Source organism: Carettochelys insculpta, chromosome 6, assembly GCF_033958435.1.
Source record: "Carettochelys insculpta isolate YL-2023 chromosome 6, ASM3395843v1, whole genome shotgun sequence".
Taxonomy (NCBI): Eukaryota; Metazoa; Chordata; order Testudines; family Carettochelyidae; genus Carettochelys; species Carettochelys insculpta.
Window position 1 is genome coordinate 10,905,899 of NC_134142.1, and position 27,848 is coordinate 10,933,746.

Below are 27,848 nucleotides of genomic sequence, written 5' to 3' on the forward strand. Positions count from 1 at the left end.
AACACAGATGGGTTAGGTTGGCCCAGTGCGGGAATGTTTCTGACACGGCAGGTGATGTGCTAAATCATTATTTAATGTGTGCAAATAAGTTTTTGTAGCTCTTGCCCACAGACCTAATAGGCCCTGGCCCATTTAACAATCTCAAATGGCCATGTTTTCCCATTCTTCCGCCCCCCAAACTATTGTTAATAGCTGTCTGTTCATTTACTTCTATGTACTGGACTTTGTGTGGCAGTCCAGTTTTATGGGACTGATGTAAGTTCTGGATGTTGTCTTTAGGTATCGATCGCTTCACAAGTCAAGGAACTTCAGACCTTGTAAGTACTGTTGCTAGCAGAAGTGTCTAACCTGTTTTGTGGTACCCTTCTTTGTTTCCATGCTCAGCTTCTGTTTTAAGAACACTTCCATTTCTCTGATGTCCATTCTTGTGAAATGAGCTAGGATTAGTGGGAAGCCTTCCTTGTTATGAACACCATCTCTATAGCTTGGTTATTTCCTGAGGTAGCCAGGGAAGTTGTCAGGTGTTCAGTGGGCATAGAGAGACAATGATCTGACTGGTGATACATCTAAGTCAGAGTTGAGAAACACTAGTAGGGGATTGTGGGAAGCTTACACAGCTGTTCTCTGAACTTCTATGGAGAAACGTGACTTAAATCTCCATGTCTATTAATTCAGCCCTTTTCATGTAGAGAAGGGAAATTTCTCAAGATGAAGGCATGTGCGTGTGGAATGCCTCCAGTGTACACTGTTGCAGAACTTTGGCTCACTTCCAGTTAATGAGCTGTCGCACTGATGAGGTGAACCCTCCAAGCTCCCTGCTAAAATGGAGTAAAAGGGCAGGGCTCATATGCCTCATGAGCTGGCAAAAAGTGCAGTGGGCCCTGTGATTGCGCAGCCTGCTCTTGTGTCTCACACCCGCGCACTACACAAATTACGTTTTTTTCAAATGGATAAAATGCTTTTGTGCATCATGGTACAGGCTGAAGGGGAAAGAAGAACAGGTGAAAACTATGGAGGCCTTATTGGAAGAGAAGGAGAAAGATATTGCTAAGAAAGGGGAGTGGTTTCAGGTAATCCCTTTTTTTCATATCCAAAAATGCCTGGTGCAATATTGCTGAATATTGAATTTACACAGGTGCTTCAATCGGTGTTGTGTTTGTGTCCTCAGAGTCAACAAGATACAATTAGCCACTTAACCAGTAAAGTGCAGGAGCTAGAGCGTCAGAACTTGGAGCAGCTACAGCAGGTATGCGTTCCAGAGCAGAATGGTCTGGCAACAACTGCGGCTTTGTGCAAAGGTGTGGAGATACCTATGTGCCCTTTGTGACCCAGCCTGGCATTGTTGGTGCACCCTGCCTTAATTTCTCGCCTCCCACCCCCATGGGTGCAGTGACCAGATTAACTTTCACAGCCTGTGGAAAGGAAGAGTCAACACGTTAACAAAATAGCATGGGTTTTTACTAAGGGTTTGGGACTAAACTGTTTGTTTGGAAGCTCCTCACCTGATATGGCTCAGAGCTTCCAAGTTAGTCCACAAAGCAAAGCCTTTGGTTAGGTTAGTGTTCAGGGCCCTGAGGAAAAGCCCAGGCATCAGCTGGAGCCTGTGGGACTTCTAGTTCCAACACACTCCCCGCTGTCTTGTTCCACTCCTTGTTCCTGTTTAAATAGCCCAGTCCTAGGCAGGGCAGGACTTCCAGATTGCTCACCTCAGCCTGACTCCTGAAGTGGACAAATGCCTTTTACTTCTACATATGGCTCTTGGGGAAGGACTGGCCCTGGTTTGACTTGGGATGTGATTTTAAACCAATTTAAGATCCGCATGCATCTAAAAGCTAGTTTGGATTAAGGAAGAGTGTGAATTTGAAGAGTAGTGTCAGCTCTGGAATAACTCCATAAGTAGACTGGCTCTGTTTAAGCCAGTGCAAAAGGCCATGTGGACATGGTTATCAGGGTTTGCAATGACTTGCTGTTTAGCTTGAGTTGATAAGGCTAAAGCTGCAAAAATTAGGGGGTTTCTGACTAGGCAATGGTGGTAGCACCGGTGATTTGCAGCCTTTGAAATTTGTGGCTTTGATCAGTAACCTGCTGTTTGGCACCATAAGGCCGAACTGAAGTGGTGTGCACATAGAGCAAGGCTGGGCAAAATATGGCCAGCGGGCTGGATGCAGATGCTTTCTGCCAGCCTCCCACACACTGATAGAAAAGCAGCTTCAGGTCCTGGTTTGTCTTTCACCAGTGATGAGCCCCGGGGGCTGGGAGGGGGGAGAGGCTTCAGGTACTGCCCCTGCCCCCAGCACAATCCCATTGGCTGGTTTCTGGCCAATGAGAGCTGCCTGTTTAAAGCACAGGCAGTGCACGAAGCTTCCCTCCCCTTCCTCTCAAGCTCATAGCCATTCAGATATGTGGCCCCGTCGTGTCTGGGGAGGCAGAGTGTCTTCCTATGAAACCTGATGGGCTGCTGGCTGGAGGTTGCCCAGGTAAATCTCCCAGCCAGAGCTTGCCTCTGGCACCCCAGCCCCTCCCTCCCTCTGCCCCCTATCCTACATAACCCATGTCCTCTTCCCCTCCTCTTTTACCCGCACTCCAATCCCCTGGCCCAGGTCACAACCCCCAGCCCTGGCCTGGAATCTGAGTGTTTCTCCCCTTTGATTCATTGCAGAAGTTGTGATTGGCTGGGATTTGCTCTTTGTTTCCTCCAAGGGGGCACCAAAAGGAGGCCCAGCAGCACAGCCTCTGGCTAGCAGCTGCTTCATGAATTATCTCTGAAGGGCTGACATTTGGTTAATTTTTCTGAGGACAAGAGGTGGTGCCAAACTGTCTGTCTGTCTGAATTCAGTCCTGGAGCTAAGGAGTGATTTATCCTATGGGTGGCTGGCGGTGGTAGAGGCTGGTCGGGTTAGATCTCTGCCCTTTGGCATCAGTTTTGTGTGTGTTTTTTGTTTTTTAATGTAGCGTTAAATGGTTTTGGAGCCATATAAATGCTTAAACTCAACAGACATAAAAACCTTTTGGGCTTTCCTAGAAAGTGGCCCTTCATCCTCTGTCGTTCCCAGTAGATCTCAAAGTGCTTGTGGAGCATTTTGAGATCTACTGATGAGCTATTATGTATAATGATGATGACTGATGTAAATATTCGCTGTTGAACTGAAGGTGTTGACTGTGCTACCAGAATGGGTCTGAACATCTCTGGTCTTTGTTAGGTATCTGATGCGTCACAAGTCCAGGAGCTGGAGAACTTGTAAGTATGCCTAGCAGCTTCTCTCGTGTCCTCTTCTACGCCTTCTGCTCTCTGTGCTGTGACAGTCTTAATTGAAAACAGTGGGACTTAATGGCAGGAATTTTTATGTGCTTTGCTCTAATAAGCCTTAGATTCAGATAGCTTTTCTTGGGCTTCCTAGAGAGAGAATAGATTTCAAAGCCAGATGGGGGTTGGACTTGATGACCTCCTGAGGACTCCTGCCCTAGGATTCTAAAATGCAGGCCCATATGGACGGGGTGGGGAATCTACCACAAGGCTTGGTAATATCCTGTGCCTCTTCAGTCCAATTGATTTGCCTTCCATAATCCCTGGCCTCGTGTTCAGATGATGCTCTAGCCACTTCTGGGCCAAACCTAGGATTGGAGGTTGAAATCCCAGCCGCCAGGTTCATTTCTTCTAGGGAGCTAGTTGGAAGTTGGTTTTGGGGATTTGTAACTTCCCTGATTTCTGGTTCCAATGTTCTGAACCCTGATAGGGATGAATTTGCTGTTTTGGTGACATATGAAATGACTCATTGGTTTCAACCAGTTCTTAGCAGGCAGGTATCAGCACTGTCACAGCTGCTGCTATTTCTGGCTTTCTTGGCACAGCGATCATGGATCGCCAGTGTGCAGAGACTGCTGTGGTTGTCCCTCCAGTTTGGCGTTGCTTAGTGTCTTATGCCACGTATATGTGGTAAATGTACAGGTGCTTCACTGTGGTGACACCAGCACCCTGCAGAGCATCAGCTTCTCATATCCAGAGTGACACATCATGCTTTAACTCAAGCACCACTTGACTTCCTGAATGAACTTCACAGGTTGAAGGGGAAGGAAGACCAGATGAAGCAAATGGAGGCTGCGTTGGAAGAAAGGGGGAGAGAAATTACAAACAAAGGAAAAGAGTTACAGGTGAGATGTTCACAGGGGAATAAGTGGTCCTATCCAGTAGGTGCTGGGGTAAACAGGAATGCGCGGAGGTGAAGATGTCACAGCCTTTTTCTTTCTATAGGCGGCACAAGAAGAAAATGAACGGTTTAAAGTGCAAATCCAAGAACTAGCGCAGGAGAACTGCAAGCAGGTATCGGTGCTCCCTCTAATTGTTTTCTATCCGTAAATAGAATAAATTTTATGCGTGCCAAGAGGTGTGCACCACTACTAGAACTACATGCTGGCAGCTGCGGGGGCTCTGCCACTCAGCTGGGCAGCGCCTGAATCTTTCCTGGGTGACCACTCAAGTGCCCCGCTTACAGGGAACAACTGGTAGGTTCAGCTCCACTTTTGACACTGATGAGCTCATTGCCAGGAATATGCAGAGCCGGCTAATCCCCAGGCTTTATCACTCGCAGCAATCCTGGAACAATTCAAAGCAGCAGTGGACATCCTGTGGCCGACTGGGACTCCCATCTGCAGCCCATGGACCCTCCGACTCTTCCCCCTTCCCCACGCGCCTCTCGCGCATCAGGACTCTGGAGCTTTGCACTTCCTGTGCCTCCCTCTCCCTACCAGGACATTTGGAGCCGTGGATGGCCTAGTTCACACTCCATCTACTCCTCCCGGTTTCTGCCAGAGCTAGAACACTGCAAATCAGCTGTTTGTGAGGTTCTAGCTCAGGGAGGGGGGAAGAGGCGCAGGAACTGAGCAAATTACATGCGAGTCGTGCACTCTGAAAGTGCTGGGAGGGCACGTGTGGGGCTTTAGTGCCCTGCTGTATGGATGGGGGGGATTCAGGGGGGTCATGGGAGGCTGCAGGTGGAGCCCCAGAGGTCCATGGGCTGCTGCGGCCCACTGAAGTGGAGGGCCACTCATGCGGCTCGCTCACTATTCATCATTGTCCATCCCTCATTTGAAGACATGTTAGGGAAACACACATCTATGATCGTATCTCAGTTGCTGAGTGTCTGGTCCCTCTGTCCCTACTCTCGCCTTTTTCCCTTGGGTCTCCCTGCTGCCGTCTTGATTACCCCTCCACTTTGCACCCTGGGTTTGTATTCCCTACCCGTCTGGCCACATGCTGCAGTCACCAACCTTCTGGTCAGAAAAGACTGCAGAGGATTCTCTTGGAGGCCGTTGTTAAAGCTGCTGCTTGATCTAGCAGGGAGTGCTGGTGAGCAAAGCAAGATGCTGCCTCAGTAGCCCTCCCAGGTACTGTTAACTTGTTTTAAAGCATTTCTGGTCTGTTTCTAGGCTTCTCTGGCTGTCCAAAGTGGTGAGCTACTGCAAGTGTAAGTATTGCTGGTAGTTATTTTGATACGTATGATTTCCTTTATGGCACCAAAAAGCATGCCCCTTGTAAGCCAAGGGGTTTTCTGATGTATCAGGCATGCGTATGAGAAATGTCCGTCATAATTTTGGTGCCTGGTAAATTAGAATTTGCAGATGTAACTCTGAATTGTAATCGCTAGTTCAGGTGTTCTGCAAACTCTCAACTGCTCATATTCTGTGTTTGAGGGCACAGTGGAAGCAACACACTTTACCGTTTATATTTAAACGCTCTCAAACTTGATGGGTTCACCTTGCACGTCGGGTGGCTGAGACAAAATTCATTTAAGTCTCAGAGCAACGTGAATTTTTAGATCTCTGCTTTCCAGTGAATTCTTCTGCATGTCATGAAAACTGTCTGTGTGGCCTAAATAGCATCTGGAGGAAATGACAGGGTATGACAGGCTGTAAGTGAAGCATGTGTGAAAGTTCTTGCAGTGCTTGCATACCCGGTGTGTAATGGTCTCTTGCTCTCATTTTTGGGTGTTAAAATCTGCCACTTTTTTCCTTTGCTTGGTTTATAATCACTGCAATATGGCAGAATACCTTGTAGAGATCAAATCTCTCTAATCCAGAGCACTCTGTCGGGCAACATCCGTAATCCGGCATGATTTTAGTTGTCTTGATGTCTACTTAACATTGGGGTGGTCAAGTTTCCTGGGTCTCATAAAGTTTGTTTCGGGCCACCAGTCCTGGCTCTGTGTTCTGTGCTGTCGTTTAGTTGTAATTTACCCCAAGTGTCTAAGAGCCCAGTAAGCAGTAGATGTGTTGGTAATGCTACTAGACAATATTGACCTCCCATGGTCCAGCAAATTCTCTCGTCCATCACCGGTCAGATCCTGAGGGTGCTGGACAAGAGAGGTCCGACGGGTGCTGGGTTCTGCAGACATAGTCGTCCTTCTGCAGAGAGCCCGCAATCTAAGCGAGATGGAATGCCCAGTGTTCTGTTGCGGAAGGAGGGGACGTAGATGACTCAGGATGAGCTGTTGAAAGGGTTTCTGGAACAAGTGAGTTGGAGGAGTGATTTGAAGAAAGGAGTCTGGCGGATAACGAGAGAGAGGGGTGCTGGCCCAAAGGGAGGGGCAGCATCATTAAGTGAACAGCTGTTGGCGGGGGCCGGGGGGGGAACAGACGGGACTAAGAATGAGATTGAGAGGCACTGGGACCAGGAGGAATGAAAACAAAGGGTATGTCTATGTGTGCTGGGAGATCAGCCTGGCCAGGTTCAATCTTCTGGGTTTGATTTCACGCACCTAGTGGGGACATGTGGAATCGAACCGTCAGGGGTCGACTGCCAACTCTGGTACTCCCTGTTCTCATGAGGAGTAAGGGACACCAGATGAGTTGATCCTAGATACATGGATTCCACCTACACAATTGTGGTAGCTGGAATTGCATATCTAGGCTCGACTTTCAGGTCTAGTGTAGACCTGGCCAAAGACATAAGAGGCACAGTTATGCAAGACCTTTCAGAGGAGGAGAAGGTGTTTGAAATTATTGCTTGTTCAGTGAGTTGTGCATGATTGTGACCCTGTGCAAGCTGAGTGAATCTTTCCAGACTTGCCTGGGTCGCACATCATGTACGCTAGTCTGCCTTTGCTACAAGCAAAGCATGAGTAGGAGAGAGTATCAGTGTTTCTTAAATCTTTTGCATGTAAAGATTTCCAAGTTTGTGTCTGACTGTTCTGCAAATTCAGTATTGCAGGGAAAGAGACTGAAATCGCCCGTCTCCGAAATGAGCTAGACTCTTTGAAAAATGCTGTTGAGCAACAGAGGCAAAAGAACAATGTAAGTAAAGTCTGCAGAAACTCAGGCAGTATTTCTTTGTGCACAAAGCTAAAAAGTGCCCAACATTCTGCTGCCATGAAAACATCCCGTTGTATAGCTTTGTATCAAGCTGTGGACTTGCTTCACTTCTCCCTTGGAAGCAGCTACCCTACGTGGTCCTTAGTTTGCCAAAGATGTGAGCTGCTTTGTTAATCTGTGTGCAGTCACCAAGGAAGGTGAAATTGCTGGAGAGCAAATTATAAAGGCGTTCTCAAACTTAAATTCAATGTGGTTGAACGCACTCTTAAACTCAGGCTACATCTACGCTCTCCCGGAAGATCGACCCGCTCAGTGTCAGTCTTCTGGGGTTGGATTTTGTGTGTCTGGTAGGAACTCATGAAATCGACCTTTTGGGGTCACAGTCAACCCCTGTACTCGTCACGAGAAACTCTCCCATCTACCTTGCCCAGTATAGATACGTCGATTTTTAGCTACGCAATTGCTGCAGCTAGAATTTCATCTCTTTGGTCGACTTACTTTGCCTAATGTAGACGTAGCTGAGGAATTTGCCATGTGGGGTGGAAAAGCCATTGCCTTTAATTTATGTTTTGGACAGCACAGAATATTAGAACCTTTGTGATGCACATTTGGCTTCCCCCACTAAAAATGTCTAATCCTAGTTGCTTACCATGAATGGTGGCAAGTGATCCTTTTACGGCAGCTGTGACAGCGATCAGCTGATGGGTGACAAGTGAAGTGATACTCTCGGTCATCTCTTCATGAGCATTAACCTACTGCATTGCTTTCACAACGTGCATAAACTGTGCCAGGCTGGAGAGCAGACATCTGAAGCCCACAGTGCCACGGGCAGGAGGATGTGATGGATTTCTTGAGACGAAATCAATATAGAAACACTGAAACCATCAGATCAAACCCATTTGTAAAGCAAAACGTGTGACAATCTCTCTAATGCACACAAGTCAAGGAAAGTCTGGCAGAAGTAGAGTGGACATGTGTAGTACACAAAAATGCTAAGAGAAGAACTTGCTGGCTTGTCTATGGTGAGAAACAATACAACTTAAAAGCAAAACCAGAAATGATGGAGAGCTGACCAGCTGAGTGTTCTCAAAGGATAGTCCTCATGAGAAAGTAACTTGATCTTGTCTCCTGTTTACCTGGCTCATGTTCTGTGGAATGCCAGGTGTATGCACCCTGTTCACTGCACACACAGTCCCACTTAAAGCTAATGAGAGATGATGTCTTTAGGTTCAAAGGTTCACACTTGCCAATTTATCTGGGACATGCTTGCTGTTCTGTAACAACTACACGGCTGATGGGATATTCAGGCAACAGAATGGTGATGCAGAAATGTTGAGTGTATGTCTGGATTTCATGCTTTTTGTGCAGTAACTAAAAATGCAGCAGCCTAATCAGTAGCTTGCCAAGGTATTAATGTTGAGTGTGAAGGCTGTGAAAGACAAGTTCCCAAGACCCACCAGTCTTTTTCCTTCCCAACCCAGCAACCCTTTCCCCATAGTGGAGGTGCAACATTTATCTTCAAATGGAGTTAACTCATGACCCCAGAGTCCAAACTGTGACTTACGATGTGCTATCTTGTGGAGTACGTGTTTGATGACCTTGCCAAGAAAGAAGTTGGAGCACAGCAAATTACTATGTCATTCACAGGAAGCTTCAGAATGGGCTTACCACTCTAGCAAAACTACCGAATGTTAAGGGGTGGGTTAGAAATGAAATTGAGTCTCTCTCTAATCCCATGGGGTCCAACCAGTTCACAGGATTAAAGAGCAAAAAATATATTTTTGAAATAGTGTGGCCACGGGATTAAAGAAAAATAGATGTATTTTCAAAATAATGTGTCCACTACTCACATGGTGACAGGTATCAGAGAGGTAGCTGAGTTAGTCTGTATCTTCAAGAACAAGAAGTCCTGTGGCACCTTATAGCTAATGGATACTTTGGAGCATAAGCTTTGGTGGGCAGAGACCTGCTTCGTCAGATGCATGAGATGAAGCAGGTCCTTACCCACGAAAGCTTATGCTCCAAAATGTTAGTCAATAAGGTGCCACAGGACTTCTTGTTGTGGCTACTACTGTAGCTAACTAGCCATATGATTCAGAAAATATATTTATTGTTCAAGCCAGCTACCCATACTCAACCAGCCAAATGGTCACATGTAGCTAGCGAGTTGGACATGATGGCTTTAATCTCACATAACAGGTATGAGCTTTTGTGTATAATAAACCAAACCAGCTCCCTCATTCCAGGCTTGCTGCGAGGATCTACTTGAAGGGATCCTATTGTAGCATTGGGTCTTAAATCTGTACAGTTCCACATATATTGTGGGTCATTCTAGATTATGCAGCGCCACATGCCTAACACTTTCTGTTTTGTAATCTGTGGTATGGTGTCTGTATTCCTCACTCCTGAGTACTTTCCTCTTTCTTCTCACAAGTGCAGTCAAAGTGCAGAGGGGTTAGGTCAGTGATATTATGCTTTGTTGTACAATAACTCCTGGGACAATTCTCAATATGCAGGAGGGTGTCTGTTGTGGGAAATTGGCATTTTTCTTGCTTCATTCAAACACTGAAACATCACACTTGTTTTTGCTAGTGTATGTCACTTTACTCAGCAAAATCATCTTGCAGTAACCAGCATTTAAATGCAAATTACTGAGTGTAATGCAAACAGTACCTCTGAAATAAAAGCAGAAACAGTTTGAATATTGGATGAACTGAAATCGTTCTCTCTAAAAATGATTAGGACCTTCGGGAGAAAAACTGGAAAGCAATGGAGGCATTGGCATCAACTGAAAAATTGCTGCAGGACAAAGTGAACAAGACTGCCAAGGTTGTAACTGGTAGAAACAATGCATTAAGCTAGAAACAAAGCTGCAGCTGGTTTTTTAATTCAAATCAAAGCATTTAACTTTTACTGCAATTTAAATAGTCTGTTCTGAATGCGCTTTCATATACTTTCACCTCTGCTTCTACCTGTCGTCTGAAATGGCTTTTTTTTTTTTTAATTTGTGGGCATGCTGATTTGCTTTTGTTTGCATAATTGTTAGAATCGTTGTCCATGTGGTGAACCGTGTAAAGCAAGACTCTAGTCCTTGTGACAGAACTGCTTTCAGTGGTCAGTGACCTTTCTCTTTGGTGTCAGACTGAATAATCTTATTGCCTGATGAATAGGAACAACCAGATGATTATTTGTAAAAACGTCAATAAAAATTGTAAACCCCAATTTAATGAGACATTCGTATTCCTGACAGCATGGGAAGTGCAAACTCCCACTGTAAAAATATATTCAGAGTGAAATAATGGAAATGCCAATGGATTGTTTTGGAAGGAAACTTGAGCTGAAATTCCAAAGTGTGAAAATAGTAAAAGTTCTGGGGTTTGTTTTTTTTTTTTTTTAAATAAAGTGTTTGGGGGTTGAGAGAGGTCGTAGAGCCGGAAGAAGACAATCTCAAAGATGTTTCAAAAGAGATCAACATGCTCTTAGCTCAGCCCAGCATGGTGAGAAGTGTGCTTGGGCAGCTATTTCTCTCTACATTTATTTGCTCTTTCTTAATCTGAAGACTTTTGATGAAACTGGCATTTTGCTTCTTATCGGTGAAGCCTATATTGCTGACAACTAACATTTAATTTAACTGCTTATCTTCATGGTCTCATGTTTCTCCCATCTGTCTCTAACACTGGCTCCCAAATGACTAAAGCTGCAGGTGTCACTTGGAGATGAGTAACTGCAGAGTAGAAAGCCCAGTAACATACGTCAAATTTTTTAAAAAAATTGTATTAGCGAGGGACGCTTCCCAAAAGCTGCCCTGAGCACAGTTGGTACAGCTTTCCTTGTTTAAAAAAAAATCAGAAATCATGAATAAAGTGGAGTATGTTAACTGAATGGAAGAACATCCATGCAAGCCCATCTATTACAAATATAACTAAATGTTTCCTAAATGGTCCTGATTAATAATAAAGTGCCCTAAAATAATACTGTGCTTTGTCATTGGGCTCCCATTGCCACAAAGGGTAAAAACACACACACAGCAAAGGACACGTTATAGCATCTCACCCTGCTCTAATGATTACATTCTGGTTTGTCCATGGCTCAGAAAGGACAGGAGGCAGGGAGTACCTGTTAAGTGTAATAACATTGCTTTCTTGGCCTGGTTCAAATGTTTATTGACACAGTTTCCTCTTCATTTTTTACTCTAAATTAGGGATTTTTGTTGGAGGTGATCAAGTTGATCAAAACCTTTGTGGATTCTTTCTGCATTCTAACTTGTGATTTTTTAACTATTAAAGTATCATTTAATTTTTATTACTGATTTTGAAGAGTCAACATAATCCGAGGCTGCATTTTTCTCTGCAGAGTAGAATCCATGTTTTCATAAGATGGCTGAGCAAACCTATAGAATTCAATGGGGATGCTTTAGACTGGTGCAGCATGTTATGCAAATAAACTCCTCAAATCACAAACAGCCAACTTGCTGAATTGTTTCACATCAGAAAAAATGTTGGACATATTTGCAATTATGGAGCCTATGTTAGTCTAAATCCAAGCCCTGTCTTAGATGCGCTAGCAGAGTATATTGCCATCTATGAAATTTATTACTTGCTTCATGAGACCTGTTCTCTCTCCATGCAGGAAAGGCAGCACTACTTGGAGACTGTGGAAATGGAAACGAGAGAACTGCTTCAGAAACTGTTTCCTAAGGTGTCTCTTCCTTCTAACTTGGTAAGATAAGCTAGAACATGTACTTCATTGCACCTAATCAGACATACTCTGTACTTGCCCTGCTGGCTGTTAACCAGCTGCACAGCTGATGCACACAGCAAGTTAGGCAAAAAACCAAAAAAAAAAAGTCACATTTCCGCCTCTCCAGGATCTAGTTCACCCACATTTACCAAGACTGCAGATTTTTAGGGCAGATTTCAGAGTAGAGAGATTCAGCCTGGTACACTCTTGTCCGGCCACATCCAGCATGATTTTAGTTAGCCAGACAACCACTTTTCATGGGTGTGGCCAAGTTTCCTGTGGTCCCATAAATTTGTTTACAGCCACCAGTCCTGGCCCTCAGCGTTTTGTGCTGTTATTTAGCTGTAATTTACCCCACATGACTTCTCAGAGCCCAGTAAGCGGTGGAAGTGTTGGTAGTGCTGCTAGATTATATGGACGTCCTGTGTTCCAGGAGATTCTCTCATTAGGCACTGGTCAGGTCCCAAGGGGTCTTTGTGTTTGTGAGGCCAAAACCAGTTTCATTCACAAGAATCTTGGAAAAACAAAGCTGTTCAGGTCCTTAGAAATAGCAGTTGCAATATCCAAGTATTTACAGGTGACATAAATATGCAAGTTTTTAGGCTTTACCTCTTTGGGAGCTATAATTTTGCAATGTATCCCTCCGGGACTCTAACCATAAGTTTAAGTGCACAAAACCGTCCAAGCAACTTCTTCAAATAGGAACTGTGCATTAGTCTTGCTCATTGAGCGTTGAAAATCCACACCATAATTTCAGGTAGGAAACCAGTGTTTCTAAAATAAACTTCCTGTCCAGGTTTTAAATTGTGGATGGCTTTAATTGCTTGCATTTTTTCCCAACAGAGCCACAGTGAATGGATACATGGGTTTGAAAAGACAGCAAGAGAATATTTGAGAGAGGCCTCTGGGTCAGAGGAGGTTAAGGTCAGTACAGACAGCATGAGGCACTCTGTGAGTGGCATTGATTTTCTGTTTAAACCTGAAGTGCTTGTGAAGTTCGAGTCAGTTAACAGGCTGCGTAAAAATTGACTTTCGTGATGATATCAACAACCCACCTGTGAAGAAGGGATCTGAGCCACTTCTAAAAAGGCAAATTGAATCTTGCCCAGTTGTGAAGACAACACTACGTAATGGTGTAAAAAGATCTGGGGGGGGTCTCTTGGGAGTCGGTGTTTGGGTTCCACCATTGAGGCGTGACCGAGCCCTGTGTGCAGGATCAAATTCTGGGGTGTCCACTGGGGCTGTCCCTGCAGCCTAAGTCTCCTCGTAGCTTGTCCATTCAAATACACGAGAGGTGGAGTGAGCCCCACCATTTTCAGGTCCTCCTCACTCCTTGTGGCAGAGAGATGGAACCCAAGTGGTGTCCGCCCACTTCTCTGAGTTACTGTATGCCAATGCAGTCCTCTGGACCTGTGGTCGGCCACCTGCAGTCCATGTGTGTGTGGGGCCCACGAGGCATTTTGTTTACCATTGCCCATGGGCAGGGTTGCCAGATTCTGCTGGTTTTCCTCTGTATCCACACCCCTCCCTGGCCCCGTTACCAGTATTTATTAAAGTGACACGTACTCACAGGAAGTGCAGGTGAAGTGAGGTGTATGCTAATTCTCACAACATGGACTGAGAGCCATACACTTCCTCTGCATCCAATAGGTCGGCACACCCCCGCAAATTCCAGGTATGCAAGAGCAGTTAGCAAAACTACCCTCTCCCAGGGGACCCTCCGGGTTATGACAATCTTGCACCCCAATGAGATGAAGGATGGCCACTCGTGTGGCCCACTAACTAGTCTACATTGCCCATGGCTGCTCTGGGTTCTGGCTTGATGAAGGAATTGAGTGACAGCTGGGTCCTTTATAAGCTGGGGTAGGAGCTGGATGTGTGTGAAGAAATGTGAGGGAGGTGGAATCTGTGTGGATAGCACATCGGAGGGTTGCAGTTACTGACGGGAGACATAACCGTTCTTTAATGGCTTCCCAATAAACTTCCCAACCCCTCCACCATAGCTGCAGTGTTGGGCTTTAAACCTTGAGCCGCACTGTCAGTTACATGCCGAAACGCCACACCAGCTGTTACTTGTCCTCTGTTTTTTAAGAGAGAACTGCTCACGTTTATAGCTCGTGATTAACTTAAATTAGCCGTGTGCAGTACTCTTCATTGTAACCCAGCCAATTGGAGCAATTTATGCAGCATGCAGCTGCCGGATGCCAAAACCAGTATTGATTCGTATGAGCAGCACAGCCATTCGAGCCTTCATGGTATATGAAAACACCTGTCTGTCCTGGTGGAGTTCATGAAGCTCACTTGTTTTCAACAGCACTGCAATAATTTATACATGCTGAGATTAAAGTCACACAGGAAGCACCTTAGATGAATGTTAAAAACAAAAAATCCCGTGGCACCTTATAGACCAACAGATATTTTGGAGCATGAGCTTTCGTGGGCAAAGACCCGCTGCGTCAGATTAATTGATGTAAAACCAGTGGGGTTTTGTGCCCACCCCTCCATTCCATTCACCTCATTTTGCAGGCTATGGAGCAGAAGCTGAAGGAAGCAGAGGAGATGCATATAATGTTACAGCTGGAGTGTGAGAAGTACAAGGCAGTCCTTGCAGAGACGGTAGGTAACCTTGTCCCGTTCCCTAATGATACTGCAAATTGCCCATCTTCCTAGCATGCAATTAACAAATGTCCTGTCTTAGGAGGGGATTTTACAAAGACTACAGAGGAGCGTAGAACAGGAGGAGAGCAAATGGAAAATAAAAATTGACGAGTCACAGAAGGAACTTAGACAGGTATTTACAAAGATCTCTCGTCAGCCTTGTTTCACTTCTCTTGGGTATTTTGTACATAGTGTAGACTAACACTAGAATATTTTGCAAACCTCATTTGTTAGGTGACTTTCTAAACGTGGTTGATATGTGAAATTAAATCAGTCTAATTGGTGTAATAAAATATCATCTCTCACTGTAACATCAGGGGCTTGCCTTCCAGCATTGTGATACTGTGTGAAAGATCATCCCTTTGTATGGAGGGAGATGCCTCTACACGCTTAAGACATTATGAAATATCTTTAGTTTATGGGACAGTTGCTTATAGTAGTAAAAAGGAAGAAAGTAATTATGCAGTTATATTTAATGCCAAATTATTCTACAGAATACATTTACAGCTGTAGTGACAGAGAGGGAGCCATGTTAGCCTGTGTTCTATCAAAACAAAAAACAGTCATGTCGCACTTTAAAGAAAGACGAAATAATTTATTAGGTTATGAGCTTTTATGGGACAGACCCACTTCTTGTCATGTAACCCTTTTTCATTGCTGCTGTGATGCAGCTTTTTTTGGGGTGGTAGCTGTTTAATAGTGCCAGGTAACATTGCAGAGCAGGTAGGACAGGAAGCTGAGACTGCTGTATCCAACAACTCTGTGAGTCCAACTGACATGTCCTAGGTTCTGAATTCTTCTGCCCCAGTAAATTCTTGTCCATTCTACATTTAGTCTATTTTCTTGTGAGCAGTTCAGCTTATGCATACCATGGTAGTTGAGTCAGGATTTAGCTGCAGTAGATTCATAACCATTTATCTGAAACTGTTAAAATGCCACTGAAAAATCATCTGCAAGCTTCTGTTTTTAGAAGAGGGTCCATTTATAGCATGAGCAGCAGACAAGAAGCTTGTAACCCTTCCAGTCCCCATTCCAGAATTAAAATAGCTCAAACCAATTTTTCAGAGAGAAATTTTCTCCGTTACTTCCAGGCTGACCTTTTGAATGCCAAAGTATCGACCTAGAGCAAATGCATCCAGCTGAATTATAAAGCTCTTGTTTAAGAGCTTTATAATAGGCTCACGTGTCTTTTACTATACATGTACTACCAGCTGCTGCTGTATATAGATTTTTAACATGGCAAAACCCGCTGGCTTTAGCTATTTATAGTTTATGAATAGACACCATCTTCCTAATCAAGTAAACATGAACATGTGCCTTAGTACAAATACAGGTTGAACCTCTCTTATCCGGCATGATTTTAGTTAACCGGATGACCGCTTATGGGTGTGACCAAGTTTTCTGTGGTTCCATAAAGTTTGTTTATAGCCGCCAGTCCTGGCTCTCAGTGTTCTGTGTGTTGTTTAGCTGTAATTTACCCCCTAAATATCTTCTAAGAGCCCATTAGGAGTGGAAGTGTTGGAAATGCTGCCAAACAATACTGACCTCTTGTGGTCCAGCTAAGTCTTTCATTTGGCAGCAGTCAGGTCCCAAGGGTGCCCGATGAGAGAGGCTCAACCTGTACTAGAGAACTGGTTTAGCACTAGTCTAGTGAATCTCTTATTTGTGTGGAAATTAAATGTCTCAAGCAGCGGATTCCTTTTGTGATGAAGGGAGGGGACTGAAAGAGATCCTGGGAAGCTCCTTAATATACCCAAGATTTGAACTGTTTTACAAAATGTGTAGTTGTACTGAGCTGCTGCGTTTTGGATGAATTTTTGATCTCTGGTAGCCTTAAACTGTGTGTTCATCTGTATTGAAAACTGCAGATGCGCTCTTCAGTCAGTTCATTGGAGCATGAAAGAGAGAGGTTAAAGGAAGAAATTAAAGCAGCTGAAAATGTATGTTTAAATATTTCATCCCTTTGAAGCTTTCTGCTAGATAATATCTGAAACTTAAGTCACTTCTTAATTTAAAATCTTTTTGGGAACTTTTTCACATGCCTAGAACGGTTTTGTATTGTAACTTAAGCTGTATTGCAGATTCAACTTTAAAACGCTTTAGCCAACATTTTGGAAAAGTGGGTATTGGTGTCGAAGGCCAGGTCTTCACCAGATATGCAAATCCAGCTACAAGAACTGTGTAACTGGAGCAGACTGATCTAAAATCGTTTTTTTTTTTTTTTTGCGGCTGTCCCCACACTGGGAGGTCAAATGGAAGAAACTCTCCCAGAGACTTCCCTTACTCCTTGCGACTGCCAGGAGTACCCGGGTCAATAGCGGTGCCAAGACAGTTTGGGTGAGCACATCCCCACTAGGCTTGCCATATTCAGTCTCAGAAGCTGGACTTCCAGCATAATGATCTTCCCATATGTGTGGATGTCCTGTTAGGTTAGATTTAGGCACTTCCAGAAATGGGCCGATTTCCATAAATGTTCAACGTCGTGGGAATTACTGGGTATTCTCCACTTGCAGAAATCGTGTCTCTTGAGGAGGTGTTTAAATCTAGTCCCGAGAGCTGAACTTACACTGAATTTAAATTGCCAATCTGCTTTTCAATATAAACCTTTTTTATTCAACTGTAATGTTTATTAAGAAAACGGGCTGAAGAAAGGAAGCATTTGGAAACTATATGTTAACTCTGATTTTCTGTTTCTAGCTTAAAAAGGAGAGAGAACATTTGGAAAGTGAACTAGAAAAGGCAGAAATAGAGCGATCCACTTATGTTTCAGAAGTCAGAGAGGTAAACTGTGTTCCTTTTGCTTGTCTCTGGTCAGAAGTCAGTTGGCATAATAACAGAACATTTAAATATTAGAGTGGAGGAGGATGTGTTTGCGATTTTGGGGTCAATGAACACAATAATAATGGAGCTGAAGACAAACAGGCATCAAAAAGAGACAAATCCTAAAAACTCTAAACTTCATTTCAGCTCAAAGATCTGTTGACAGAATTGCAGAAAAAACTTGATGATTCATATTCTGAAGCAGTAAGACAGAATGAAGAGTTAACTTTGGTAAGAAGCATGTTCTCCAGAGGGCAGAAATTATGCTTAAATGGAGAAGCCATTCCAAATCTTGTCTGCTAACCTCTTCAGCTTGGTGTTTTTGTCCATTGCAATATCATTTTTCTAATATGACTTCTGCAGTTTTTTGTCTTTCTCTGCTCCTAACTGTAGCATGACTGGTTCTTTAGAAAAGTCTTAAGATTTTCATATTGAAGTGAGCTTTTTCAGGATCAGTGTTTCATGTAATGTGGCCAAACAAATGCAGCTGCATGTATGACAATTTTGAATTGCCCAGACTGTATGTACACCAATTAACCCAGTACAGACAATCCACCTTGGGTTTTCTTTCAAAGAGATCTAGAACACACACGGCGCACAAAGGGTGAAAGTGGGGGATATCCACCATCATTCGAGCTTTGAAAAGCACAGGGAAAGCCATCTTGTCCCTATATGAATCGGCCCAAACTTCTCTGATTTATTCCCATTGCTCAGTTGCTTATCATGCTCTGAAATAGCTAAATGATCGTTCTAGGTACTGGCATAGCGTTGTGCCCCATGCTGTATTTTGATTCTGGAGACTGCTTGATCGCGCATGCTGCCATTGGTAGGATTTTCAAAGTGGAGCTGGATGACCCCAGGTCTGGCCCTGCAGCTGCATATCCACCAAAACAGCACTTCCAGGCTTCTAGTGAGCTTCTCACTTGAGGATTGTGCATTAAGCTTGCAGCCATAGTTCTGCAGGAGTTGATATGTCCAGCATCAAAGAGCAATACAGATGATAAAAGGATATATTTAAAATGTCAGGAATTCTTTAGAGGCTGTATTTGGTGCAGCCCCACACACATGCGTGCGCACGCCCGCACACCATTCTCCATGATGAAAACAGTTCAGCATTCTAAATAGCAGAGACTAAACACAATCAACACTTGCCTGCCTTATAGGTAGTGATAAACCATTGGATGTGACATTAACATGCTGGTGGAGTGAACGTGATTCTAATGAGCAGGTGTTGTGCTAACATAATACAATCTGCAGTATATTGCCCAGCGAATTGTTGCAGAGCCGGTAATGTATTGCAACAATATCCTAAACCCTGGATGTTTGCTATGCTACCCTATGCTGACTCTATCCCATACTCTGTCTCTGGGGCTTTTGTTCCTCACAGATTGAATATCTTTCCTGGCCCTCCTTGTCAATATGTGTTACAAGATTTACTAATCCCTTATGTGTAGTGACTGTTAGCCATTTTTTTCCTTCTGCAATCAACAATGCACTGGATCAATCCAAGACAGATACTAATTACATGGAAAAGAGCCTTACTCTTTTTTCCTTTCTATCTCACAGCTGAAAACACAGTTAAATGATACACTAGCAAAACTTAAAGTGGATCAAAGCGAAAGGCAGAAAGTAGCTGTTGACTTGCCTAAGGTAAGGGGAGCTGCTTTTTTTTTTTTTTTTTTTTTTTTTTTTTTGGACCAGTTGCAGTTCCAGCATGCTAAAATACAGGCAGACTATACAACTTGGGCTAAATGGTTGCAGAGAGGGGTTGTAAATTCTAGGCCCAAATGCTGATTGCCAGGTAGTGGTACCGTGTACAGCCTTGGAGTGTGGATGTACCAGCTTACTGATAACGGCTCTGCTAACATGACAACAGAAAGGTGTCAGAAGACAACCACTGAAAAGCTGTACAGATGATAATTACTATTCTTAAAACTGCATTCTGTTTGTTAGAGTTCATGCTGATGCAAATATGGTAGATATGCAAATAACCATAACAAGCAGTCCTGCAGCACCTTAAAGACTAACACACTTTATTAGGTCATGAGCCTTTAAGTTTTTATGATCACAGAACTTGCAGATATATGAACTGTGTTTCATGTGCTTATTCAATTTAGTTTTTCACATTAAACTGTCTGCTGTTGAGCTTTCTTCCTTAATCTTGACATGAGGCTATTAAAGTTCCCCATTTGCAGAACTTTGCCAGCCTGACATGCAAAATACCAGATTGTCAGAAGACATGTCAATCTCAATGAATGGGCTGGTCCCCTGAGTGAACATGGCATACAACAGACTTCCTGCATGTCTAACATTAGCGGTTAGATAAGTGGTTTGCTTTTCATCCTTTCATCACTGCCTCTCTTTTTCCCTACAGGCCCAAGAGTCACTGGCAGCGCTCGAGAGAGAAATTGGGAAAGCTGCTGGAGAGGCAAACGTTATTGAGAACAGTGGTGTTTGCTCTGAGCCAGTAAGTGTTTCCTTTGAGTCCCTCTCCAGGGACAGTCCAGGTCTTATGCCAAGTGTTAATGCTGAGAAACAAGCTGCAGAATGTACAATATTTCCCTGGTCCTGAAATCAGGTCAGGAGATTTCCCTCCTGGAGCTGTGCCCTGTGCATCCGCAGGATCACAAGGGTGCTTTTACTTGGGAGCTATTTCCACCCTTTATCTGTCAAGTTCATCCTTGGGCATGCGAGTGGAAGGTTGATGCCCAAGACAGGATTTTCAACATGGAAACAAAATTGGCGTGGTCCTGTGGGTGCAGGCAGGTTGGAAGAGTTTGAACCATGCACCTCTTCTCATTAAGGGACACCAAAAATGATCGTCCTTTAACTGAACATGCTTCAAACATGTACGATATGTTTATACTTATGGGAGGGTCAGTGCACCACAATTGATCTTCTGGTAATCAATTTTGCTGCCCATGTGAAGATGCAGCACAATCGATCTCTCTGGGCTCAGCTGCCAACCCTGGTATTCCAGGCTCACATGCAGAGTAAGGGACATCATTGTGAGCCTGAAGATCCTTGATCTACACCAGAGAAAAAAGTCGATCCTGTTACCTCAATTCTAGCTATGGAAATGGCATGGCTAGAATTGCATATTGGTGGTCGACTTTGATTCCTAGTGTACACCAGGCCAAAGCATTGGGTTGGATGCTCTGAAATACGTACTTCTACATGGAGACGGGCCTTTTGTCCTGCCTCGCTATTGCCATATATATACATGCCTCACCCCTTCGCTTAGGGCCCTGTGAACCAAGGGGCAGAGCGCATCCACCCACTGAAAACACCTTAGTTCTGCTTCAGCTGATGCCGTACCACTGCAACCCTAATGGACCATATCTGGCATAGTAGTAGAATCTGGTTGGTTTGCATGTCTAGTGTGCAGTGATCCAGACTTTGCACTGCAGCTTGGAAGCTTTCTGGAGCTTGTGGCTGGTCTGCAGTTCTCATCTGCGTCAGCCGACTCTGTGAAAGGTTAAAGCTCCAATACAGTGATGGCTACAGAGATGGACGGTCAGCCTTGAGCTGAGAATGTCAGTGGAGGCCATACTTGGTTAAACATCTTAGATGCCAAATGTGAGCCCACATCTATCATGGTTCCGCATGCAAATTGGGATGAAGAGCTAAACTGTGTCAAAGGTGTTGGCTTCAGCTCTTGACTTTTCAACAGCTAAATTACGTCAGTGGGAACAAATTGCCCAAAGGTCATGTCCTTTTTCCTTATCAGAAGGGTGGAAGAAACGTCATACTTGGAGGTGGAGATCTGTGGCTGTAGATGGGGAAAATCAATTTCAGTCAACTCACACTACTGCAAGTAAAAGTTTCTGTAGAAGCCTCATGGAACAGAGTTGTCCACCGAGCCCTATAGACGAATCCTTGCTCTGCAATCCTGAGTTGAAATGAGTGACAGCGTAGAAAACGATTGGCCAGTGACATGCTTGACTGTTGCATCACAGGCTGCTGTGCCTGGAGCCAAAGGCACATCTGCTCCCATGAGGCGATTCAATTTTTTTCAGGGCTGGGAACTTCCCTTGTGATAGAGAGAACTTGCAAATGCACAGGCAGGTCAGGAGGTTCAGTGCCACATAGGGGCCAAAACTGCCAGCTGCCAGGGTTGTCTTTGCTGTGTCAGTACTGGATCATGGGCCTGTAACTAAAGGGATAACAACACTTGATCTGTTACATGTTTAGATTCATTGTGTTAGTGCGATAACACCTGACTAACAAGGCTAACGGGGATGGGTTCAAAGACTCCAGGCTGGAATTTGCGAATAGGAGCTGTTTGAATTCTAGCGGTGCACCAACACCTGGATCTTTACCTAGCAAATACTCATTTGAAGGCCCAGCTGCAGTCTTACATTAGAGATTAGAAATGGGTAAGAGCCCAGCTTCAGTGCTGAATGCTTGAAAACCCACTGTCTAATCACTGACTAAAATAAAGCCATTGGTCTGTTGTCTGTCCAAGCAGGAAGATGAGAACCTCAGATGCATAAGATGTGAGTTTTCTATATCTCCGTTTCAAATATCTTCTTTGAGGGCTTTTTAGACAGAAAAACAAGGGGCAAATGCTGCTTGCCAGCTGCTCAGCAAGAGCCACGTGCAAAGGAGTTGTTGGTGACTGGCTCTGGGAAGCCTGCAGGGAGGGAGTGGTCAGCGCAGGTTCCCTTCTCCTCTTCAGCTGCAGGAGAGAGAACAATGATGGGTGCATCACCTGGTATCTTTTTCTTCCTTGCAGTGGAGAATTGCAAGTTGGGGAGGGCACAGCAGCAAGTGTGTTACAGCCTTGAAACTGCAGCTATGACGGTGGCTAATTGAGCCCACGTCTAAGTGGATGAATTGGGATTTGATCCCGAGACATGAATAATACATGAGCTAGAGCCTTGTCTGTGTTAGTGAAACTAAATTATGCAATGAGTATGACAGGAAGAGAGAAGAGATGTGGAAAGAATCAATGCTAGAGTGTGGGAGGAGAGCTCTTCACCCAAGGAGAAAAAAGATCAAACAAACAGTATTCACCTGTTACTGTAAGAGAGGAGCAGTCCCAGTTGGTTATTGGGTAATCGGTATGTTGCATATGCAGCTGCCAGTTAATGTTGTGGCTCATTAATTTGGTAGATTGATGGCAAGTTCGACTTATGTACTTATTGATGCATGTTAAACACGTTGGATAATTCTGAGGTTGAACATACATAGATTTTAATTGTCATCACTTAGAGTGACTACTTTATTACATTGTAGTAGAGAAGTAGTACATTTATAGTAGAGAAACATGTTTGATCTTTCGCTGTCTGAATTTAAGCCTAAGACATGTTGGTTGGTAAGAATGTGTGAGGGCATCTGGGATAGCAAGACAGCACTGGGAGGTTTGATGTTAATGTCCTTCACTAGTTGTGGATGCATCCAGCCATAATTTTAGGGTTTGTCTTCGCTACAGAGAGGTTAAGCACTACTGTGGTTGATTCTTTGCAGTTCAATTTAGTGTGCCTGGTAGGGATGTTCTAAGTTGAACTCACAGGGGGTCTGTGCTCAGCACTGGTACTCCTTTTTCCTTCTGCAGTGGAGAGAGCTCAGAAGACTGAATTAAGGTGCGCTGACTCCTGTTATGTAATTAACGTAGCTGGAGTTGTGTATTTTAATTCTACCTTCCCCTTCAGTGTAGATCGGCCATAGCTAAATGGGGTGCATGAGGTGTTCCCCCCCGCCCCCATGATCACTTCCTGCCTTTCAAAATGACTAGTGCCAAAAATCTTACTTTTCAGTAGGTTATCTAGAGGTGGTCAAACCAGTTCTGACAGCATAAGGTGAGGCCCCCTTGGAAACAGTATCTTAACATTCAACACCTCCAAAAAATAGTTCTGTCCAAACTTGTGATTTTTCCAGAACTAACAGGGTGGGTTTTTCAAAAGTACGAAGCATTGGTCTAACTCTGTCCCCTCTGAAATCAATGGCAACATTGCTACTGCTAGTCAGAGCGGAGTTAAGCCAGTGTTGAAAACTTCACCCCTTTCAGCATTCTAGCTGAGGACTCGAATTGTTGCAGTCACTGAGCTCAGGCTTTTAACATGTGGCTACTTGCAAGTGAAAGCTCCCTTGCTGTGTATTCCAGCCTCAGGGTTTACTAAGCTTGATGAAAATAGCGACATCTCAGATTTTTCCTGCGTTGGGCTTATGTGAAGTCCTCTGGTTAAAGAAATGTTTGCTGTATAAACAGAGGTTTATATCACAATTAATTCTAGTTTTGCCTGAGCGAGTTTGGCTTCTGGAATCCAGAATAAATGGATAGTGATGTTCAAGAATGAAGGACATGTCTATTTATGCAAAATATGAATGTTGGATTCATTTGACCAATGTGCTGACACCATTTTGATTGCATCGGGACAGTGACCGCTTTCTGGACCTAGCTAGATTTCAGAGTCCTCTCTTCCAGCTCGCTGTTTGAGAACCGTATTCCCTTCATACCCAATTATATTAAAACACGGTGAGTGCCCCAGAGAAGAGCACCAAACGAGATACTGAGTCTGTCCATAGGTTCTACCCAGGACTGGACCAAAACGGCCCATGGAGGCAGACAGCATGAGAGGCATGGGAGAGCGGCCAGCCAGCAGATGGCTGGGCAGATGCTCGGAGCCCGAATCGGAGCACGCTCTCCTCTGTGTGAATGACGCATGTGAGCTGCTGGTACTAGGCCAGCTTTCTGCTTTTGGGACTAGAACTGTGCGCCCTCTCCAGCAAATAGGAGTGTTGTGCCCCAGGATATGAATTTCATTATATCCTGCTAATAACAAGATCAATATGAAAACCAAACTGTTTATGAAAAGCACCGATGCCTTTTATGCCTAGGATCCTGGCTTGTGGGGAAGGGGGACCCAACCTAATGTAAAACCAGAGAGACGTTTCCCCGGCCCCTTGCACCTGTTTCTAGCAGCAGGTTGATTACAAACATAACTCCTTCAGGCCACAGACCGACTTGCCTTGCTCGAGGTAGCTGCATTCTGTCACACAGCTGTGTTCTGGCCTCTGTGGTGAACCATGCTAGCTCGGCACCCAGTATACATGCCTAATAGCATGTGTCCATCCTCTGATCAAATACCTGCAAGCCTGACTGATTATCTGGTGCCAAGCTGCCAACAGTCCGGCTTACAGCATGCTACCCACAGTGTCCATGTCTCAGTCCTGGATTAGCTTTTTCTGGTGTCCTCTGTTAATACCCCTCTGGTTCTGGCATTGCAGGGTGTATACAGAGACATAAGTAGCAGTCGTTCCGCACTGCGCATCTAGGTCTGGTGTCTGTAATTAGTTGGTAAATGAGCTTTTAATGATTCTGGCTTTTTCCTCCTCTTTCAGGATTTGACAGAAAAAAGACTAAACCTGGCAGTGAGCCTAAGCCAGGACATAGGACATGTGAAGAAGTTGCTTATGTCAATAAGCCAAATGCTGTCCAAGGGAAAAGAACACTATCAACTAGTAGGTAGGAAACGGACACTTCCAGTCGTAGCTGAGTGGGGTGTCTGAGCTGGAGTAAAACACTTGCGGCTGGCCTGTATCAGCTGACTTGGGCTGTGGGGATATAAAATGGCAGCATAGATGTCTGGGCTGGGTCTGGAGCCTGAACTTTGGGATCTGTATGGGAGAAGGGTCCCAGACCCTGGGTCCCAGCCCTACTCTGGCCATCTACCCTGCCGTTTTGTGGTAGATACAGCTCCATATATTACCATCTCTTACAGCTGTAAGGGACTTAGAGGCATCAGCGAGTCCAATCCCCTTCCCATTTAGCAGACCAAGCACCATCCCTGACAGGTTTTAATTTATTTGCCCCAGACCCCTAAATGGCCGCCTCAGCTCACCACCCCAGGTTTACAAGGCCAATGCTCAAACCACTGAGCTGTCCCTCCCCAACGCCGGCTCACAGCCTGAGCCTGATTCAGCTGACATAAGCCCAACTGCAAGTGTCCTCTTGCAGTGTAGAGATACCTTGGTGATCCGTCTCAGACGAGCATCGTGACAGTGGGGTTTTAACAAGTCTGGCGTGGTAGAGAGCCTGTCAAAGACTTCTAAGGCGACCAGAGCTGATATTACTCCTTTCTTCGTTCCTTCTCCATTCAGCCTTTCTCACATCTCCAGCTTTTCTGCTCCTCTTTCTAGGCCTGAGGGCTCCCTGCCAGGTTCTCACCTGACAATGACACGTCTTTTTCCCTGTGCCTCTGTTGGCAGAGGTTCGTCTCTTCCACGTAGCAGTCTCATGAGGCTTGTTTGCTTCCCTACTGCCAGCTGCAGGGCCCTTTGCCCTTCTCACGGGAAAAGGGAACCATGCTCGTTCCTATGGCTGTATCCTTGGAATGGGCATAAGAATCGCAACATGAGATCTTACTGAGTGGGCAATGAAAGCGTGGAATAGTCACCATGGTACAAAATAGCTTAAGTGCTGTTCTGGGGGCATCGTGACCCTGGGTTTGGTGGTACAGTTTGCATGCATTTATGCAAAGCTGCCTTTTCGAAACCCTGATTCTCCCATGGCTGGGCCTCCTAGTATCGAGGACCTGTTAAAGGCTGGAGTTGACAGAAGGTTGGGCTAGCCCAAGGTGCTGGAACCTGATACATGCCAGTCTACACTGCAGGAAGACACCTGCAGTTGGGCTCTTGTCAGCTGAATCAAGCTTGGGCTGTGGGGCCATAAAGTGGCAGTGTAGGTGGCCCGACTGGGGCTGGAGTCTGTGGTCTGGCCCCTCCTCCAACACAGATGAGATTTGAGACAGTTGGAAGTTGGGGAGCTGGAGTACTGCACAGGCAGTGGGTTGAATGAGAAGAACTGCTGTAGCAGACTAAGCAAGGTTTGAGAGGATCCGGTGTTAGTTTTTAGGTCGTGACCACAAGGAGGCTTGGAAAAGTCAGTGTCTGAGGTGTTGCATTTAGAATAAGTACTTTGTGTTTCCTCCTCTTGGCATCCACAGCCTTATCGCAATGACACCTGTCTTCTGAGGGGTCAGAGCTCAAGTTTCTCAGGAGATGCTATGTACCTTGTGGTGATAAGAGACATGATCAACAGTTGAATGATCACTTTTTCCTGTCTTCCTTCATACCCGTGCTGCACTTCACCACCAGTAGCCCAGTTTTGGGGAAGACCAGTTCTATTAATGTGTTTGCTGCGTATGAATGTCATTGACCAGTAATTCTTTATAGACTCCTTGGCTTAAGTGAATTTTTTTTCTCTCTCTTGCAGAATGAAGTCACAGAGGAATTGTTAATTTGAGGATAGCGAAGGCATTGTATTATATTTTGCCAAATTAAAGCCTTATTTATGTTTTCACCCTTTCTACTTCGTCAAACACTGAACAGAGTTTTGTCTTTTCTAATTCTTGTTAGACTACTGATTTAAAGAAGAAAAACTCTGTAGACACCTCCAGAATTTAGTTTTATAATAAAAATTGTTTGGATAATTAGACCTCTACATTCCTGGAGATACGGTAAATGTATAATCTTTTATTTTGCTCAGTAAAACTTGTTCAGGAAAATCCAGCGTGGCAATGACAGCGATGGAATAAATATAACATTTTAATACTGATGTTGTACACCATTTTACTTAAATACATTTTGGGAGTAGCTGCCTCTGACTTCAGCCTCAAGAAAACACTCCTTTTTGGTTGCTAATGTAATCAGTTTTTGTAATGGTGTCAGCAATTAAAGGGATGCTTATTATTCAGAAAGTGCTTCCAGTTTTATTTTTTATTATTGGCATTGCCAGGAAAGATCCATGCTTTCCTCCCTGCAGTGACATGACGACTTGATTTTTAAATCCTGAGATTCCAGATGGACCATAGGTCATCTACAAGTCTCCTCCGGTTCTCTCTGTCATGCGACAAAACTTCTAGCTGACTCCAGGAGTACCCCAGTTGTCTTTCAATCTCCCTAGATCTTCTCCATGTTGTCTGAGGTCTTCCTCTTTTGTGTGTTCCTTGCGGGTTCCGTTTGAGAGCTTGATGGACTGTACTGGATGATGGTTTTCCGAGAGAGCAGCCTTGCCATCCCCACTTTCTTCTCTTGATCCGAACATCAAGTGGTTCTTGTCTTCCTCTGTTCCAAAGCTCCATGCAGTGACATCCCCCAGTTATATTTGAGTGCTGTGGTCTGTAGTCTCCCAAATAGACAATGAAACGCAAACTGGGGACTGTTTGACAGTTTTTTCTCTCGTGGCCTCGAGGGAGGGGGAAATGCTGTTTTAAAATATAATCTCTGGGGCAAGTCATTGTGTCAGTAAAAGCAAAAGTTGCAGGGAAAATAGCAAGGGATGATGAGGCAGCAGGAGTCTACCAGAGAACATACCATGG

The 27,848-nt window shown here is 44.5% G+C and overlaps 1 protein-coding gene across 3 annotated transcripts in view; it reads left to right on the plus strand.

Moving 5' to 3' along the window:
* Positions 1-27,227, plus strand: part of KTN1 (kinectin 1) — a 111,073-nt gene extending 83,846 nt beyond the window's left edge. Inside the window, exons 24-43 of one of the 3 annotated variants that reach the window (XM_074996238.1) lie at positions 280-317; positions 980-1,070; positions 1,169-1,246; positions 3,201-3,238; positions 4,059-4,149; positions 4,250-4,318; positions 5,425-5,462; positions 7,197-7,287; positions 10,048-10,134; positions 11,935-12,024; positions 12,889-12,969; positions 14,572-14,661; positions 14,744-14,836; positions 16,572-16,643; positions 17,401-17,484; positions 17,671-17,754; positions 19,090-19,173; positions 19,898-19,990; positions 24,871-24,990; positions 26,744-27,227. In XM_074996238.1, the coding sequence (XP_074852339.1) occupies positions 280-317; positions 980-1,070; positions 1,169-1,246; positions 3,201-3,238; positions 4,059-4,149; positions 4,250-4,318; positions 5,425-5,462; positions 7,197-7,287; positions 10,048-10,134; positions 11,935-12,024; positions 12,889-12,969; positions 14,572-14,661; positions 14,744-14,836; positions 16,572-16,643; positions 17,401-17,484; positions 17,671-17,754; positions 19,090-19,173; positions 19,898-19,990; positions 24,871-24,990; positions 26,744-26,773 (1,542 nt within the window). In that variant the 3' untranslated portion in view covers positions 26,774-27,227. Of the gene's footprint in view, positions 1-279; positions 318-979; positions 1,071-1,168; positions 1,247-3,200; positions 3,239-4,058; positions 4,150-4,249; positions 4,319-5,424; positions 5,463-7,196; positions 7,288-10,047; positions 10,135-11,934; positions 12,025-12,888; positions 12,970-14,571; positions 14,662-14,743; positions 14,837-16,571; positions 16,644-17,400; positions 17,485-17,670; positions 17,755-19,089; positions 19,174-19,897; positions 19,991-24,870; positions 24,995-26,743 lie in introns of all 3 variants that reach the window. The other 2 variants (XM_074996239.1, XM_074996240.1) reach the window with 2 other exon arrangements.
* Positions 27,228-27,848: the final 621 nt, after the last annotated feature.